The sequence below is a fragment of the Babylonia areolata genome, chromosome 3, assembly GCF_041734735.1.
Source record: "Babylonia areolata isolate BAREFJ2019XMU chromosome 3, ASM4173473v1, whole genome shotgun sequence".
In the NCBI taxonomy this organism is placed as follows: domain Eukaryota; kingdom Metazoa; phylum Mollusca; class Gastropoda; order Neogastropoda; family Buccinidae; genus Babylonia; species Babylonia areolata.
In genome coordinates, this window is record NC_134878.1 from 23229202 (window position 1) to 23248088 (window position 18887).

An 18887-nucleotide genomic window follows, 5' to 3' on the forward strand; every position below is an offset into this window, starting at 1 on the left:
AGAGAAAAAAAAAAGAAAAAGAAAAAAGCTGGAATGGGTACGTGCAATTCCCCAGGTAAGCTGTAGACTGATTACATAAACTTGATGAAGGACAGAGAGACCGAGGCAGAGAGATGAGGACAGACAGAACCACAAGCACATGCACGCGCACTATGTGCAGTGCACACATGCACAACCCAGAGAATGAAGCATGGTGGAAAGAGACCAAGCCTGAGATGAAGAAAGAAACAATGGGAAACAGCGAGAGACAGAGTGGGGGTGAGGAGGAAAAAGAAAGGGGGGGGGAGAGAAAAAGGTGTGAGACAGACAGAAAGGATGGAAAAGCCAAGAAAGATAATGAAAATACTTCTGAGAAAATATCTAATCTACAGCATTTGATTAACAACATCAATAAAACAACTGTATTTATAATTTTACTAATCAAATAAAGCTACACAGAAAGTGACCATTCATCAACACAACTACCTTGTCAGTTCGTGTCTCTCTTTCCATCAACATATGATGAAACAGATCATCATGTGAGTTCTATTCCCCTATGTGGATTCCTAATCCTCCATACTATCCCACTCCCACCCCACCCCACCCTCCAGCCCCCCCCCCTCCCCCCTCCAGCACACAGACCATCTCTTTGACTGGTGCCACTGTTATCTGTCTCTCTGACACTTTGGCTGTGTGCCACAAGAGCGCACCCACATTCATCCACAGCCCTGCCTCCACACCTTGCATCAATCCCCAACTCAAAAGTACTTTTCGTTAAATGCCTGCTGATTTTATTTCGGTTTCTTCCATGTCACATTTTGTTCATTCTTTTTTTCTTGTTCTTTTTTCATTCATTTCATTTTAAAACTTATTTTCTATGTTTATGCTGTGTTCATTCACAGTATAAAATTTCTTTTTATACCAAAACATGATTAACCATTCTGCATATTTCTTTCTCTTTGCCTTCTAAAAATACTTTCAATTTTCAATGGTTTGTAACCAAATAAATATCCCTTTGTTTCTAACAATTTGTGGACTAAGTTATACGAGTATAACTATGAGAATGGTTGCATCTAAACACTTCGAGGGCAGAACATCTTCCACCTAAAGCTTGTCAAACTGCCTCCATTTTTCACTGCTATCTTCCCGATGCCCTGGATAGGTGCCACATGTTTCCACTGCAATCCACATCTACATTAATCACATTACTTCCGGCAAATCTGTTCTTGAAAATCCCCCCTCCCCTGACCCCTTTTTTTTCATTTGACTTAGTTTTATTTCTTTTTGGCAAAATACAATTGTACTAATTCTTGTACAATCTAAAATTATGCAGTTATATTCATCTGATTAAAAAAAAATTTTTAAATCATGTGGTTGTATTTTGTCTGATTTTTACTTTATTTTATTTTCATTTAATACTGCTTAAGTAAAATAGTTCGTTTCAATATTAATGTCTGTTGGTTTTCTTTCTGTATTATTAATGACCAATCAATAGCTTTTTTCCATTCATTTATAGATCTAGATCATTATCTATCTAATTACTCAACAACAACAACAAAAGAACTGATCAATCATTTCCTCCTTGTATCAGCTGCTGAACTGTTACGGTTATTTTACACAAAAAATCATAAAATTATTTGGTAACAGTTTTGCATTTACAGTTAACTCTCTCCATACGAACGGCGAAAGAGACGACGTTAACAGCGTTTCACCCCAATTACCACCATCAAAATATTACAAGCGGAAGGCTCTTACACTGAAGAGGTGAATGTTGACAAAGAATACCACAATTCTGACAACAGAAGCTAAAGGTTGGGTCATTGAGACACCCACTGGACATCCGAGGGGTCTGTGTAGAGGAGAAGAGAGGACTGGCCGTACTGAGTGAGTTAAAACAAAAATGAAACAGCGATCACAAGCAAAGACTAGCATTGTGAAAACTTTTGTTTCTCCCCTGCAGAATACCAAGTTGAGGGAGAATAGGGAAAAACAAAAATGGATCAATATTGCTGTGAAGCTGGTCACGTCTGACTGACTTGACACGGTGGGGAAAACATCTCTCACTTCCAGCCCACAGTCCATGGTTTAGGACCCTCCAGTTTTACCTGTAAATCATCTGTCTTCTTGACACGCTGGCTGGCTGGCTGGCTGCCTGCCACAAATTCCCCTGTCAACCACACCTGTGGCTCCCTGTCTATCAATCAAGAACACCATGTGTACCCCATCTTCCAAAGTCTTGTTCTTTTTTTTTTTGTTTTTTTGTTTTTTGTTTCGGTTCACATTACCACATTATAATATTTTTCACTTTCTCAAGGGAGAGGTGGAAAGGGTGGGGGCACATAACCTTTTCATACATCTTTTGTTGGATTCAAAATTGCAACTTAAATTGATTTTCCCCTCATCCATATTTACTATTTTTCAAATGTGAAAAAAGAAGAAGAAAAAAAACAACCCAAAAAACAAGATTAAATACAAAAATGTTGCAGAGGAAACCCACTCAAATGTGTTTGGCATCTGCACACACAAAGTGCTTGCTTTCTTTGATAATTTTAACAAGATACTCATCCACGACTGGAGGTTTTAGGATTGGTGGGAGAAGGGGAGAAGATGGAGTGAGGAAGAGGAGAGCATGGAGACAGAGTAAACCCTCTGTCCTGCCCCACAAGGGGGAAAGGGAGAATATGGAGACCAGAGTATACTCTCTGTCCTGCACCATACGGAGAACAAAAGCGGAGAATATGGAGACCAGAGTATACCATCTGTCCTGCAAAATACAGGGAACAAAAATGGAGAATATGGAGACCAGAGTATACTCTCTGTCCTGCACCATACGGAGAACAAAAGCGGAGAATATGGAGACCAGAGTACACCCCTGTCCTGCACCATAGAGGGAACAAAAGGGGAGAATATGGAGACCAGAGTATACCCCCATCCTGCACCATACTGGGAACAAAAATGGAGAATATGGAGACCAGAGTATACCATCTGACCTGCACCATATGGGGAACAAAAGGGAAGAATATGGAGACCAGAGTACACCCCATTCTTGCACCATACAGGGAACACAAGGGGAGAATATGGAGACCAAAGTATACACCTGTCCTGCACCATACTGGGAACAAAAGGGGAGAATATGGAGACCAGAGTACACCCCATTCTTGCACCATACAGGGAACAAAAGGGGAGAATATGGAGACCAAAGTATACACCTGTCCTGCACCATACTGGGAACAAAAATGGAGAATATGGAGACCAGAGTATACCATCTGTCCTGCACCATACGGGGAACAAAAGGGGAGAATATGGAGACCAGAGTACACCCCATTCTTGCACCATACAGGGAACAAAAGGGGAGAATATGGAGACCAAAGTATACACCTGTCCTGCACCATACTGGGAACAAAAATGGAGAATATGGAGACCAGAGTATACCATCTGTCCTGCACCATACGGGGAACAAAAGGGGAGAATATGGAGACCAAAGTATACACCTGTCCTGCACCATACTGGGAACAAAAATGGAGAATATGGAGACCAGAGTATACCATCTGTCCTGCACCATACGGGGAACAAAAGGGGAGAATATGGAGACCAGAGTACACCCCATTCTTGCACCATACAGGGAACAAAAGGGGAGAATATGGAGACCAAAGTATACACCTGTCCTGCACCATACTGGGAACAAAAATGGAGAATATGGAGACCAGAGTATACCATCTGACCTGCACCATACGGGGAACAAAAGGGAAGAATATGGAGACCAGAGTACACCCCATTCTTGCACCATACAGGGAACAAAAGGGGAGAATATGGAGACCAAAGTATACACCTGTCCTGCACCATACTGGGAACAAAAATGGAGAATATGGAGACCAGAGTATACCATCTGTCCTGCACCATACGGGGAACAAAAGGGGAGAATATGGAGACCAGAGTACACCCCATTCTTGCACCATACAGGGAACAAAAGGGGAGAATATGGAGACCAAAGTATACACCTGTCCTGCACCATACTGGGAACAAAAATGGAGAATATGGAGACCAGAGTATACCATCTGACCTGCACCATACGGGGAACAAAAGGGAAGAATATGGAGACCAGAGTACACCCCATTCTTGCACCATACAGGGAACAAAAGGGGAGAATATGAAGACCAAAGTATACACCCAGTCCTGCACCATAGGGGGAAGTCAAGGGGAGAATATGGAGACGAGAGTATACCCCCTCTCCTGCATCATATGGGGAACAAAAGGGGAGAATATGGAGACCAGAGTATACCCCATTCTTGCACCATATGGGGAACAAAAGGGGAGACTATGGAGACCAGAGTATACCCTCTGTCCTGCACCATACGGGGAACAAAAGGGGAGAATATGGAGACCAAAGTATACCCCCTGTCCTGCACCATAGGGGGAACAAAAGGGGAGAATATGGAGACCAGAGTATACCCCCTGTCCTGCACCATAGGGGGAAGTCAAGGGGAGAATATGGAGACCAGAGTATACCCTCTGTCCTGCACCATAGGGGGAACAAAAGGGGAGAATATGGAGACCAGAGTATACCTGTCCTGCACCATAGGGGGAACAAAAGGGGAGAACATGGAGACCAGAGTATACTCTCTGTCCTGCACCATAGGGGGAATAAAAGGGGAGAATATGGAGACCAGAGTATACCCCTGTCCTGCACCATAGGGGGAAGTCAAGGGGAGAATATGGAGACCAGAGTATACCCCTGTCCTGCACCATAGGGGGAACAAAAGGGGAGAATATGGAGACCAGAGTATACCCCTGTCCTGCACCATAGGGGGAACAAAAGGGGAGAATATGGAGACCAGAGTATACCCCCTGTCCTGCACCATACGGAGAAAAAAAGGGGAGAATATGGAGACCAGCGTATACCCTCTGTCCTGCACCATACGGGGAACAAAAGGGGAGACCATGGAGACCAGAGTATACCCTTGTCCTGCACCATAGGGGGAAGTCAAGGGGAGAATATGGAGACCTAGCATACACCCTTTCCTGCTCTAAGTGTGTGTGTGTGTGTGTGTGTGTGTGTGTGTGTGACTGAGTGAGTGAGTGTGTGAGTGTCTGTGTGTATGCACGCGAATGCACGTGCTTGCATGTGTGCTGTCATCTAATGTGAACTTGAAAAAATAAAAATAAAATAAAATAAAGAAGATTTCTTAACGTTTTAACTGCCACTGATGTGTATGCTTGTCAGTGAAGGGTTGTCAACTCACTGAAAAGAGAGAGAGCTTACATGTAGTCACCAGTCTGTGATTTGGACTTCTTTTGGGATTGCATTCCTACTGATCGGCAAAATCAGTCACACCACTGAGAACCACACAAAAAGCAGTATCTGCCTTTCCAACTCATGCCACACTGATCTCACTTCACCAGAGATCAGGAGTGAAGGGGTTAACTCATTTTGTGTGACCTCATCCAATGATGTCATCTGTCCAAACTCATCCACCACCTGTCCATACATCACTTTCACCTGGCTGACATTTGTTGGGGGGAAAACACGGCAGTCACCACACGATGTGGGTCAAAACATGCTGCTGCAATGTGTCAGCTGGGACTTACTCACAACGACTTCACAAGTTTTGTCCATGGAAGTCTGTTGCTATCTTAGTTTGTGTCTTGTTATATATCAAAGGAATGGATTATAAAACAATCATTGGTAGAGGATTTATATAAAAATATTTCAATCAGCTATGCAAGAATGGTTTACAAATACACTACTTCAGTTCACAGGTACTGAATTTACTAATGATGTACACAGAACAGCACTTTTTTTTATGAAGGAGACAGCAGTTACACTCTTGACTATAATTATGCTCTTTCTTCTTGAAATTCACAAGTGGCCAAATGCAACTGAAAAAAGAGTAACTCCTTTTCCAAGCAGAAATTCACATGTGACACAGACTGAGCGAACCCACAGACAAATCGATCTCTCCACAGAACTCTGGATTTCCCATGAATATGAAACCATCATGAGGACGGAAATAGAGACAGACAAAACTGTAACACATTCAAGCCGCAGCCACCTGATCCACAGCATCAGCTGACAAATGCAGCCATGTGTCACAAACCCTGTTCTCTGGTCACACGATGCTGGTGCTGGCTTCACTGTGTTAGAGCAACAGCTGTCAGCTGTGACATTCTCATTCCACATTGGATATGTGTGCACGCAGTGCTAGCTCTGATCCTCAGAAACCACATGCACACAGTACTCTGATCATCATGTGCATCATGTTACATGCACAATTTTCTGGCTGTGTGTGTGGCTGAGGGCATTCTTTGCCTATGTCTGGGAAAGGCTGAGAGATGTCCAGAACTGAGGAATACAAGCATATACATATGTAAGCCATGACTGATTATAACAAACAAAATTCTAACTGAAACAGCCGGCAAAACCTTTTTTCTCTCTCTTAAAAAAAAAAAAGAAAAAAAAAAAGAAGTCAATTGTTTCTGACATCGTTTAACGTCTTCACTGACACTGGCTACTTTTTTTGGTGGGTGATGTGTGTGGGGGTTCTCTCTGCCCCACCCTCTGCCTTACCAACAAATGCCATTCTTTGGGTAGTAACTGGCATTACAAAGTAAGTTAAAGACAGCAACTTCCATAATTTTGTCGCATCCTTCAGTGAACAACTGTTGTTGTTTTTTCCTATAAAATACTGTACACCAAATATTAAAACCACACACACACACACACACACACACACACACACACAAACACACACACACAAATACTCACCCACAGCCGTTTTCTCAATGCGCTCGCTCTTCTTCTTCCTCTTCCACTTCCAGGGCTTGAAGATCTTGCCAAAAGCATGGAAGCGACTCTTGCGATCGGTGGGAGGTGTGTTGGCATGGAGGGCGGCAGACTTGGCATCCCCGTTCTTGCTGCCATCTGTCCACGACAGAGAACAAACACTGTCCTGTGAGGCCACCAGACCAGATGGGGTGCTGCTCTGAGGGCGACTGTCCTGCAGGACATACTTGTACTTGAATCTCATCGTTCAGCCCTGACCTACAATCACTTTGCATCCACTTTCAGCACCACACTACACCACACCAAACTGGTCACCACTCCCAGAAACTGAAACACTAACCTTTAAAATGCAGTGAAAAACTGAATTATGATGACTGTAAAATGTGATGGTTAGTCACGATGGCAGAATAAATAGCTCAGCCACTTTTAAAAATTCTCTTTGTTTCAGCAGCGCTGATTTCTGTTCCACTTGAATCAGCAAACAAGATATGTGTCTCTACTGCCTTTACATGTCAATCCAGTGGCACTATTCCAAAAGTTTGTGATTTGCGAGAAATTCACATATGTTTACTTTGTCAGAGAACAACATTCAGGACACTCTGCCTGAGACACCCTGCTGACCACTTGATGAACAGAATGCTGAAACACTTCACGGCATGACAACAGAGAAGCAGTGACGTCAAATGTGGTGACCACCATCCCCAAACATCCTGGTTTATGGTCTTTCAAGGAGGACTACTGCGTTCTGAAGGAGGATAAATCATGTCCACAAACTTCTCCACCAACCCTTAAGCAGACTGTGCACTTCTCACCAGCAAGGAAGACAGGTCAGCTCTCCTTCATACCCCAACCACAAATGACACTGTCTTGCCCTGCCACCACAGAAAGCAGCAGTATGTAGGAGTCCCTCTGGAGAAGCAATGCTACATTAGTATCCAGCTTTGTCAGAAGTGACAGCCTTGTCAGGGTGAGGGGACTGTGACGGATGGACCTGTTTGTCTCCTGCCTCATGAGTTTGTCATGTGGCATGGTCCCCTTCGAACAGCAAACATCTCTCACCTCACTCTGCCCACAGCCCTCACCTGCCACACTATGTGGAGATATAGCGCTTGTCATCCCCACTGTCTGCTCTTTCACTGACAACAGAAACCCTGTGCAGCTTATCTCAACAGAAGATTACTCGCCAGGTAAGCTTTTAACATGCTGTGCTATTATCTTCCGCTTGCTACCTGCTGGAGACGCTTGATATAACACTGTCTTGGTATCTTAGTCACCATAATCTTGTTTACATACATTCATACAAGATACCATTGTGTAAATTAACAATACCCAGCAAAAGAAGCTCAGCAATTATTATGTCGTATCATTTTTCAGAGCATGTGACAGTAGAACAGTGCAAATCAAATCAGAATGCTGTGACTCCATTTTAATACTTCCCATGGCCCAGTGATCCTTTGAACAGAGTGGTCATCTCTTAATTCAAATTCATATAACCTTTTACAGGAAAAGTGTGTATCTATAATGTGGCCATGTGATAATCATAATTATCATAAAAATGTGTTCTGACTCAAAATATATTCATATCCATATATATACAGTGTGAAAGAACTTGGTGTCAGTTACTTATGATTTCCTACACTGGCAAGCCACAACGGTACATGAAGTACCGTACAACATACATTTAACTGAGGAGAATGGAACGAACCAAGAAAATCCAAACCCTGCAAGGCTCATACCACATAAGTCATACACAGTAAATTAGTGTTATCTGTGTTCTAGTTATAACGTAAATATTTGTTGATACCGACAGTGTTTACAGAATGCTAATAGCATTGTTATTGTGAATCAATATCTTTTATCAGACCAGAATTCTATGTCCAAACAAAAGGACAGACAGGGAAACGAGCCTGTTGGAGTGTCTCCTGAATACAGCCTACAGCTGTGACTGTTGTTACCCTGCTATCTTCAGCATACTTTGTTCCTCCAATCCCCTCTCATTATGGCATCCATCACCATCAGATTAGCCAGGCCCTGTACATCACCCTCACACTTCACAACACCTTCACACACAGCAATAAGGCTGGCCTGCTCCAGGTGTCACATAGTGGGTCAGTCCTACCTTCAAGCTTCAGCTCTTGATGGTTTGTGATGGAAGAATAGTTTTCATTTCACAAGCATGCTAGCTTTTGTTTTTTTCTCCATAGTTTCAGAACTAATTTTCCCAGTGCTTTCATTTCCCCACTTACAGGAACATTGAAGGATGTGACTGTGAGTGGTGTGACAATCTCTCCATCTTCCCTGCTGTGTGACTGCAGCAATGTGTTTCACACACCACTGCCTCTTTCCCCTCTCCTCCCCTGTATGTCAGGTAAGGTGAAAGCCGAGAGCTGCTCTGTGATAAATTGTGTGGCAAAAAGATACCCTACATTAAATCTAACAGTAACACAGACAATTTTCATAGCAGAAGTATTCCTCAGATGTATGAGTCTTTGGCACATATATCACAACAGCATCTCTTTATTCATCATTATATCCTTAATTAAGGAATATGCTAACATCTATGATGCAAAAATTGAAAACGGCATGGTGGACCAGCTTTAGTAAGCTGTGATATTTCCAATAAGGTGTTAAAAATATATAACTTTTCTATTTATCAACATAAACTTCCAGAGGTACAAGGGCTATCAAGGTATAGAAACCAAACACAGCAATATTGTCTCTGTATGAGTTGCAGTGTTCACAACAAAATATGTTCACTTAAATTTCCCAATATCCATGAGATACCAAACCAGTGCACCAGCTTCACCGAATCTATACACTACACACAGTGAACTCCACAGCATATAATATCAGGGATGAGACTGAGATGACCTTATTCAGTCTCAAGTCACTATTTTTTTACCAAATCTCCCATCTGTCTGACTTCAGACAATTGTCATGTAAAGAATGTCAAACAGGTTATACAAAAGCAAAAGTAAAAGTTACATTGTTGGGATTCTTGTGTGCATGTGAAACTTTCAATTAACAGGTGTCCTAATAGTTTAATACAAATGTCTTTGGGATACCTGTCCAGGAACGTCAACAGATCCACTGCACCCCAAAGGCCTAGGAACTGCATCAACCCAGGTCTTAAAAATCATAATTGAAAAAAAAAAAAAAAAAGGTAGGGGGCACAGGGGGTGGGCGGGGGTGGTTATATCTAACAGGGGACTTCTTTGTAGCACAACTTTCCCCACCCTACAGCTAGTCTGTTTTCACACTCAAAATAAAGAGGCTAAGTGAAGGGCAAAGCTATCAGTTACTCTTTCATTTCAACATTTGTCACGCCTGCTGGCTTTTGGTAACCCTGTGGGTTTCCACAAATACTTCAAGGATGGCCTCCTTTCAACAGTGAAGTCAGTCAGGCGGAAGAGGAATGGACTGGAGAGGAAAAGAAATGTTTAAATCTCCAACAAAACTTGTCTGATGTACATTCCTTTTTACATTCGCTAAAGAAATGTTTAAATCTCCAACAAAACTTGTCTGATGTACATTCCTTTTTACATTCGCTCACAGTACACATGAATAATATATTCATCATGTATATGATCTGGGGTGTGTTGTTGCCTATTTAGCAACTGACGGAGAGAGAAACTTTAGAGACATTGTGTGTGTGTGTGTGTGTGTGTGTGTGTGTGTGTGTGTTTATGAGTGAGTGCACATGTACATGTGCAGTCTTTAACAAAAAGCACTGTCAGAGTTGATTAACAAGTAGTATTGTTAGAGTTGGTCAAAACCTCACCAAACCAAGCACTTTTGAAAATCCAAAAAGCATATTCTTCTTTAAAATCACCTCACTTTATCTGAAGACAAAAATGTTACACATTTTCATAATTCAACTACTGCAAGAATTGTTACATTCCTATTTGGTACAGTTAAAATACTGCCCCATCATCATTCATTTAAGGTTTTCATATGTGTAAATTGTATACACATGTATACAGATGTTCATAAGACAATAAGACAGGTTCTTGATCTGTTTTACTGAATGCATTACATAGACTAGAGCTCTGCAAAATGACTTATGCAGCTTTCCTTATCCTTTTTGATGTTAGGGAAAATCACCAGCCTATCTTATTTTACAAACAAGAAACAAAAAACAAAACAAAAAAGTATATATAATTTTTTTTTTAAAGTAATGCAACATATGCATCACTACTTTGATAGTACCTGGTGTTCAAAATATCATACAGTGTTACTCAATTTTATTATCTGTAGACACCACTGTAACATTCAGTGATTCCTGTACACATTCACATGCCTGACACCTTAATGTACATTTCTTACTGAGAAAGAATTTTTCACCTGCCAGTTGAAGATGCAAATTACATGCATGCACGCATGCACACGCACACGCACACACACACACACACACACGTATATCATAAGGCCAAGGGCATGACAGCTGGCAATAAAAAAAAAAAATGCACAAAATGTCAGAAGTTGATGGCAAGTGGGGTGTGGCTCCATGCTACAGGAATTTAATTGGGCTAGAGATTATAAAAATTAAAAAAAAAAAAAAAAAATAGACAGAGAGAGACATTTGGTGTTGGGCAGAGTGGGCATGAACTGAAGGACAGGAGGGAGGTAGGTGTGTGTGTGTGTGTGTGTGTGTGTGTGTGTGTGTGTGTGTGTGTTGGGGGGGGGGGGGTGGGGGGGGGAGTGAGAAAGAGAAGGCAAAGAGAGAAGAGCAGAAGAGAGCAAGAGAGACACTGAGGGGGGTGGAAGAGACAGAAATTATTGAGTGGTAAATTAATATTAAAACTGAGTGAATGATATTGTTTAAGAGTGTAATTTTGGGGGGGGGTTGAAGTATTAGGTAAAATCTCACTGAGTGTATTATAAATGATTAATCCTACATGTATGTACCAGTACATCCTGATACAGCATGTGAGCAAAATTGTTTATTTAAAAGTCACAGAGAAAGACTACTCCAGAAAGCCATTAGGAATAAGAAACAGACAGGTATAGAATGAGAGGGGGGTTGGGGAGAGAGAAACTCCGCAGAGAAAGAAGAAGAGAGAAGAGAGAGAGAGAGAGACCGGGTGGGAGAGGGTAGAATCAAAAGAGTATCTGGAGACACAACCAGTCACACAGTCCCAGTGAATCCCAACAACTGATCCCGCTGTCAACTCTCATTAAGCAGTTTCACAGCACCCCTAGTCCTACACTGTGCAACCCAAGCCATGATAAGCTCACCGGACCCTGCCTCCAGCCACAATCTCCAGGCCCAATCAGCCAGCCATAATATACTGCCCCCTCTGTGGCCTATACCACTCTACCAAATATTTGCCCATCAGATCAGACCCTTCTCCCCTGTCTGTGCAGGAAACTATGCACTTGCAACAACCTGGTGGAAGTGTGTGTGAGGAAGGGATGGGGGTGCCGGGGGGGGTGCACACTTGTGTAACCTCATCAGAGCCTCCTACCTTAGGTACCGCACTTTTCTACAGGTGGCCTTTTGCCTCAGGCCTTTATTTCTATTGCTCAGTTAAGTGTTCATTCTAGAGCTACCTTCCAGTGCTTGTTTGCTCCGTTTCTCACAGAATGGAGAGGGTGTGTTGTCTGGAAGAGACAAAGGGTTCTTAAGACTTTTTCTCTGTGTGTGTGTGGAGTAAAGGAGATTAAACAAAAAGTTAAACAAAAATAAGCTGACATCTCAACAAATGAGTGCCTTCTAGTTCTATTTATAGAGGTAAGAAAACCACTTTCAGTATAGATCAGAGGAAACAAAACCAACTACTTAATAATATGCCAGCACTGGTTTCGAAAGTCTTCTTGTTTTAAGAAGACAGACAACAGCATGTAAACTTTGCTTCTTTAAAATATTTTCTTTTAAAGAACTTGTGATGGAAAAAGTTCCTTCTCCATATATTTAGCTAAGACACTAAGAGCTACTTTAGATGTCAGCCCTGATCAAAATATTTTGTTCCAGGACTCCTTAGGGAAATCTGCTTCTTTTCACTGGTAAATGTAATCTATCAAGTGATTCAACTGATGAAACAAAAGTCCACATGCCCCCGCCCTTATCACCCCCCCCCCCACCCCCCTTCCCTTCCCCAAACAAATCTTTATTTGCCATAATTTTTTTAATGTACATATTTTCCTGGAACACACCACCCCAACCTAACATTAGTAGGAACTCCCTATGCTTACTAACCACCACCCCCCACTCCCCCCCCCCCAAAAAAAAAAAAAAAAACAAACCCAAAAAACAAGCAAACATGAAGTAGGTAAACATAGCAATCAGAAACATTAAAGAAAAAAAAAAAAAAAAAAAAAAAAATATATATATATATATATATATATACATACACACACACACATATAATCTGCATTGCTCAATCCTCTCCAAGATTTGTGATACATCCTTACCCTGTTTACATCAAGTAGCTGAAAAGGAAAAAAAAAAAAAAGAGAGAGAGAAAGAACAAGACTTGCCCTTCAGCCTGCAGAGAGTGCGTGCAGTTATTGATGAACGGAACGGTTCCCAGTATAAACAGGCAAATATCTGACGTTCCTGATCCCATCATTTCCCCCATTGCTCTCTGGCCCTTTCTGAAGGTGTTGTGTCCAAGTGAGAGCATCATTGATCAGCGCTTGTGCTTCTGTGTCCTCGTGCTCTTTATCGTCTTTGAGAAAAAGAGAAAGACAGAGAGAGAGGAGAGAGAGACAAGAATGTAAATGTGATGTGTGTGTGTGTGTGTGTGTGTGCACGTGTGCATGTGTGGGTGGGTGTGAGCGTGTGTATGTGTGTGTGTGTGTGTGTGCAAGTGTGTGTGCAAAAGGGATGGATGGACGGACGTAGAGAGAGATGTGCACATAGATATGTTTTCATCCAATGATGTGTATGCATGCATGCATGCAAGTGCGCATGCATTTGTGAGTGTGTGTTAAAGTCAGGGAAACAACAGCAACCCACACACTGTTAAGGATACAAGTGAGAAAGCGTACGTAAATGATATGATCTCCACTGCCGTTTTGTATGCCTTGTTTATTTCTCTCTTTCCTGATGGCCTCAAACCCTACTCCCACGCATCCCAGACTTAAAATGCAGCAGATCAGCAACAAGATGAGGCTGACTGCCAACACTGGAGATGAAGGAGAGAACAAAAAAAAAAGAAAAAAAAAAAGCAACAACAGACGAGGCAATCTTCTATCAGTGCTAGGCCCGTCACTAAACGACCAACTAATGCCCCTGGGCCTCTCCTCACAGCTCCCTACAAGTACAAGATATATAGAGGACCACCACAACCCAGACCCACAAGTCTGCAGGCATCCAAAATTCACTCTGTTGTCACTGGCAACCAGACACAGGTTACCACACAACCAATAATCATCCACTGCCCTTCTTCAGCCTTCATGAATGGCCTGCAACTGCATACCAGCCATACTGTTTTCCTGGGTGCGCCCATATTGAACACTGACGTGACAACATGGATTTTTAACATGAGTATTTATTCTTTTGCATGTGTAGACAACACATAAAGGGGATTAAGACACCAGCAGGTCTGCACATATGTTGACCTGGGAGGACAGAAAAAACGATTTCCACACTTAACCCAGCAGGTGCTACCAATATCATGATCAAACCAAGGACCCTTGGATCTTAAGTCCAACACTGTAACCACTTAGCTATTGCACCCATTATTATGTGATCTAAAGTGTAACAAGCAATATTTATATCAACAGGAAATATGTGTTTTTTTGTGGTGCTTGTGGTGCAAACTGTTTAAAAAGCTGTATATATTATACCACAAAAGATTGTGTTTGTAGGTTGTGATGTTGGTAAATTTGGAACAGTTTATTGAATATAAAAACATAATTTCATAATCCTATTACAAAAAACAGTAATTAATTCATGACCAACACAACCTATTTTGTAAATAATGTTAATGAAGGACTGGATTGTTAGTCCATCAAATCACACACAGAGTTTCCATTTACATATCATACACACACTCAAATACAGACGGGGAAAAAGGAGCAGCAGAGGAGACTGACACTAGTGACAGAACGAAAATCAAACAGTTTCCCTTCCCACCCCCAACAACAGCTATCTTACTGAGCAGAGGGTTTCCCCCTGAAACACCAAGACAGGGAAGAGACAATTCGACTCAAAGGATGACCAGCCAAGTTCAGCAACATGGATGTTATCACACCATCCATCGCCAACACCACACAGGCTGTTTCTTCTATATGTTATCACGCTATCCAGTGCCAATACCACACAGCTGGATCTTCTGAACGTTAACACACTATCCAATGTCAATACCACACGACTGACCTGAATGTTATCACATAATCAAGTGTCAATACCACATGACTGGATCTTCTGAACGTTATCACACTATTCAGTGCCAACACAAGAAAACTTGATTTTCTGAATGTTATCATATTATTCACAGCCAATATCAGACGAATGGATCTTCAGAACGTTATCACATTATTCACAGCCAATACCAGCCAAATGGATCTTCTGAATGTTATCACACTATCCAGTGCCAATACCAGACAAATGGATTTTTAAACATGTCACCAATCAAGCCAAGATGTGTATCAACAACAAAGTGCCCAGGTCCAGCAGAAGCCCCAACAGGCAGTGGTGAGTGGACCCCTGATGACAAGTCGCCCACAAGCAGCCTGAGCTGGATTAATCTGCCATAACTACAGCACCTTCACACAATTTCACCAGATGGTGGTCAAATCCTGTTTTTCATTTCATTAATCTTCTTCTTCTTCTGCGTTCACTCGTATGCACACGAGTGGGCTTTTACGTGTATGACCGTTTTTACCCCGCCATGTAGGCAGCCATACTCCGTTTTCGGGGGTGTGCAAGCTGGGTATGTTCTTGTTTCCATAACCCACCGAACGCTGACATGGATTACAGGATCTTTAACGTGCGTATTTGATCTTCTGCTTGCATATACACACGAAGGGGGTTCAGGCACTAGTAGGTCTGCACATATGTTGACCTGGGAGATCGTAAAAATCTCCACCCTTTACCCACCAGGCGCCGTCACCATGATTCGAACCCGGGACCCTCAGACTGACAGTCCAACGCTTTAACCACTCAGCTATTGCGCCCGTCATTTCATTAATCATAACCCCTTTCTACACAAGTTGAGAGAGGGGGAGTGAGAGATGGGGAGAGACTGAGAGAGACAGAGACAGACTGAGAGAGATAGAGACAGAGACTGGGAGAGCACAGAGAGCAACAGACACACACAGTCTGAAGGTTCTGTGTCCAGTACTGGTACTTTGATGCTCGTGCTGTTTCAAAGACTTGCTGTTTCGGCCACTGATAGAACTAAAATGAATTTCCTGCTACAGACCCATTGTTGGCCTCAACTTATCACAGTTTTAACACAGAAAATATACTGTTTTTCCTCCAAATTACATGTGGATACATTCAGAAGTATTGAATTTTTTTTAAAGATATATAAATATAACTTTATAAGAAATTGAATACTGTTTTATCCAAACAAATTTTGATGTCAGAGCAATGCTTGGGCACAGAGCACAATGAGTTAATGGCTAGTTAAATTCAATGGTGTTAATTTGTTTCCATCCCCCAAATTTCCTTGTCAATAGTATTCTGAATTTTTAGCTCCTGTCACATATAAACATAATAAACAGTTCGAGTATGTTTTCATACGTACACACACACACACACACACACACACACACGGTACACACACATTTTCCCCCTTGCCTGAAATCACTTGAGTGAATAGACATTAAAAATCAAAGGCTTTCAATTCTTAATTAATTCATTATTATCATCATTATTATCTATTTCTATTAGCTTTTAAAATAATAAATAATGACTAAATGAATTAACTATGCACAACTTCTGCATGCCAGGCTGTGAGCACAGGAGAAACCTCTGACAGTGCACAATGGGGCAGAGTGTGTCAGCCTCAATTACTTCACAAAATAATTCCTGTACACCACTGAACATCATCAACGAAATCTGATCTTGCATCAGCTGAAGTTTACCTCAACATTAAGTCCTTTACCATCAAAAGGCACATAGTAAATGACAGCCTTTTGTTAAACCCCTCTATATAAAAGGTGAAAAAGTAAGCATTGATAATTTTTTTTGTAAATAACTGTAAATGCTCTTCACTAGTCCACCAAAGGCCACCAGATAATAACTCAACATAGCCATGAATTAACCATGTGATATTAATTCCAAAAACCCACTCCCCAATTGTATCAGACGAAAACAGACAATTTCAATATTCATCTGGTTTCGTTTAGTTTATCACTGCAGACTTCCAACAGCATTCAATCAAAGTTGCAAGGTGTCTTTGTGTCAAGTTCTGAGCAAACATGGACAATGATGTGCTGGGCGTTGGGGCCAGCAGTCCTGACTTTCCCATGGGAGGGGCAGTGTGTACACCACCACTCTTGCAGTGTGGACCTCACAGCTGCTGCTCCCCACTAGACACTGGCTGGCCACAACCTAATGACACTTGGGGCAGCAGCACAATGAGAGCTGGACAGTGACACCAGCTGCTTGCTACCTCTCACTTTATGCCACTACTGTTATTGAGGAAATATGTAGACATGTTTGCATGCATACACAGCACATGCTGTGATGCATGGAGAGAATGAGAGATGAGGAAGAGAGAGGGGGATGTGAAAGAAACAAGAAAATGGGACAGGAGAGACACAGAGACAGAGACCACTCAACAGCAATCATACTCTTTTGTTCTTATTCACTCATTTCCCCAAATGCATTTTTTACCACTCCAAACAGGGTAACAGCAAATAAATACTGCTTAATCACTCAGTCTATGTCATTGGTCAAGCAAAAGGATCATGGTGTCACAGGCATGCTCATGCATAAATTCCTCCAGCAGATAGCATCAGAGGGGAAGTAACAATTAACAAGGGACACCATGTTGTAAACTAGAGTGATACCTAATGACCTGTACACAACATCATGATACATATTCATGAGCATTCTGCTGCCTGTCTTTTAATCACATTATATCCACTTTACGCTGCGGGGTGAGAGTTGTGTTTAAGAATCTGACTTATGTCTGACTCTCTGTCAAACACTATACACACAGTTTTCTTATCCACTGATCATGCTCAAATTTGGCAAACACACCAGTTCTGGTGTCTTCTTCATGTGAGGTAAATGTGAAGTTGGTCTGTTGCTCAGATAATTAAGGAATTGCAGCCAATGAAAACACTGAAACAAGGTAGAGCTTGTGAGTTGTTCAAAAGTCATAGTCAGAAGATGATACTGAAATGATTGCGGTGAAAGCTCCACTAGTCTTAGAGTCCCAGTACTTGAACCAGTTGTCCTCTAGTTCTGATGGATGTGGGCAGACCTGCTTACTTCCATTTCAGACTGATTTTAGGCAGATCCGGTGTGTGTGTGTGTGTGTGTGTGTGTGTGTGTGTTTATGTGTGTGTGTGTGTTTGGGTGTGTGTGTTTGGGTGTGTGTGTGTGTGTGTGTGTGTGTGTGTGTGTGTGTGTGTGTGGCTGTGTGTATGTGTGTGTGTGTGTGTGTGTGTGTGGTGTGGTGTGGTATGGTGTGGTGTGGTGTGGTGTGGTGTGGTGTGTGTGTGTGTGTGTGTGTGGTGTGGTGTGGTGTGGTGTGTGGTATGTGTATGCAAGCGCGCGCATGCGTGCGTGCATGCGTGCGTGCGTGTGTGTGTGCATGCGCGAATGTGCACGTGTGCGTATGTGTGTGTGTGGTGTGGTGTGTGGTGTGGTGTGGTGTGGTGTGGTGTGGTGTGGTGTGTGTGTATGTGTGTGTGAGTGTGTGTGTGTGTATACATTGCACATGCACCAACATGCATGCAAACATACAACTGTGCTTAACAGCAATATATACATGTGAAATGTCATGACAAAACTTTAAACTTTTACAAAACAAAATTAACTCATTAACTGCTTTTCCTTTAACTTGTTCTATCCCACAGCTTCATGCCCATTCCAACTCTCCTGGACTAGCATTACATGAGGCCACTGCAGTAAAAAAAAAAAAAAAAAAAAAAAAAAAAAGGGTGGTTCACTAAAATGGTGAAAACTGACGAAAAATTGTTGATTTACTTCGTCAAA

The 18887-nt window shown here is 42.0% G+C and overlaps 1 protein-coding gene across 1 annotated transcript in view; it reads right to left on the reverse strand.

Moving 5' to 3' along the window:
* The window catches only part of LOC143280260 (uncharacterized), an 84112-nt gene that overhangs the window by 48331 nt on the left and 16894 nt on the right, over positions 1 to 18887 (reverse strand). Inside the window, exon 2 of the mRNA XM_076584891.1 lies at positions 6743 to 6898. Coding sequence (XP_076441006.1) covers positions 6743 to 6898 — 156 coding nt within the window. The remainder of the gene's footprint in view (positions 1 to 6742; positions 6899 to 18887) is intronic.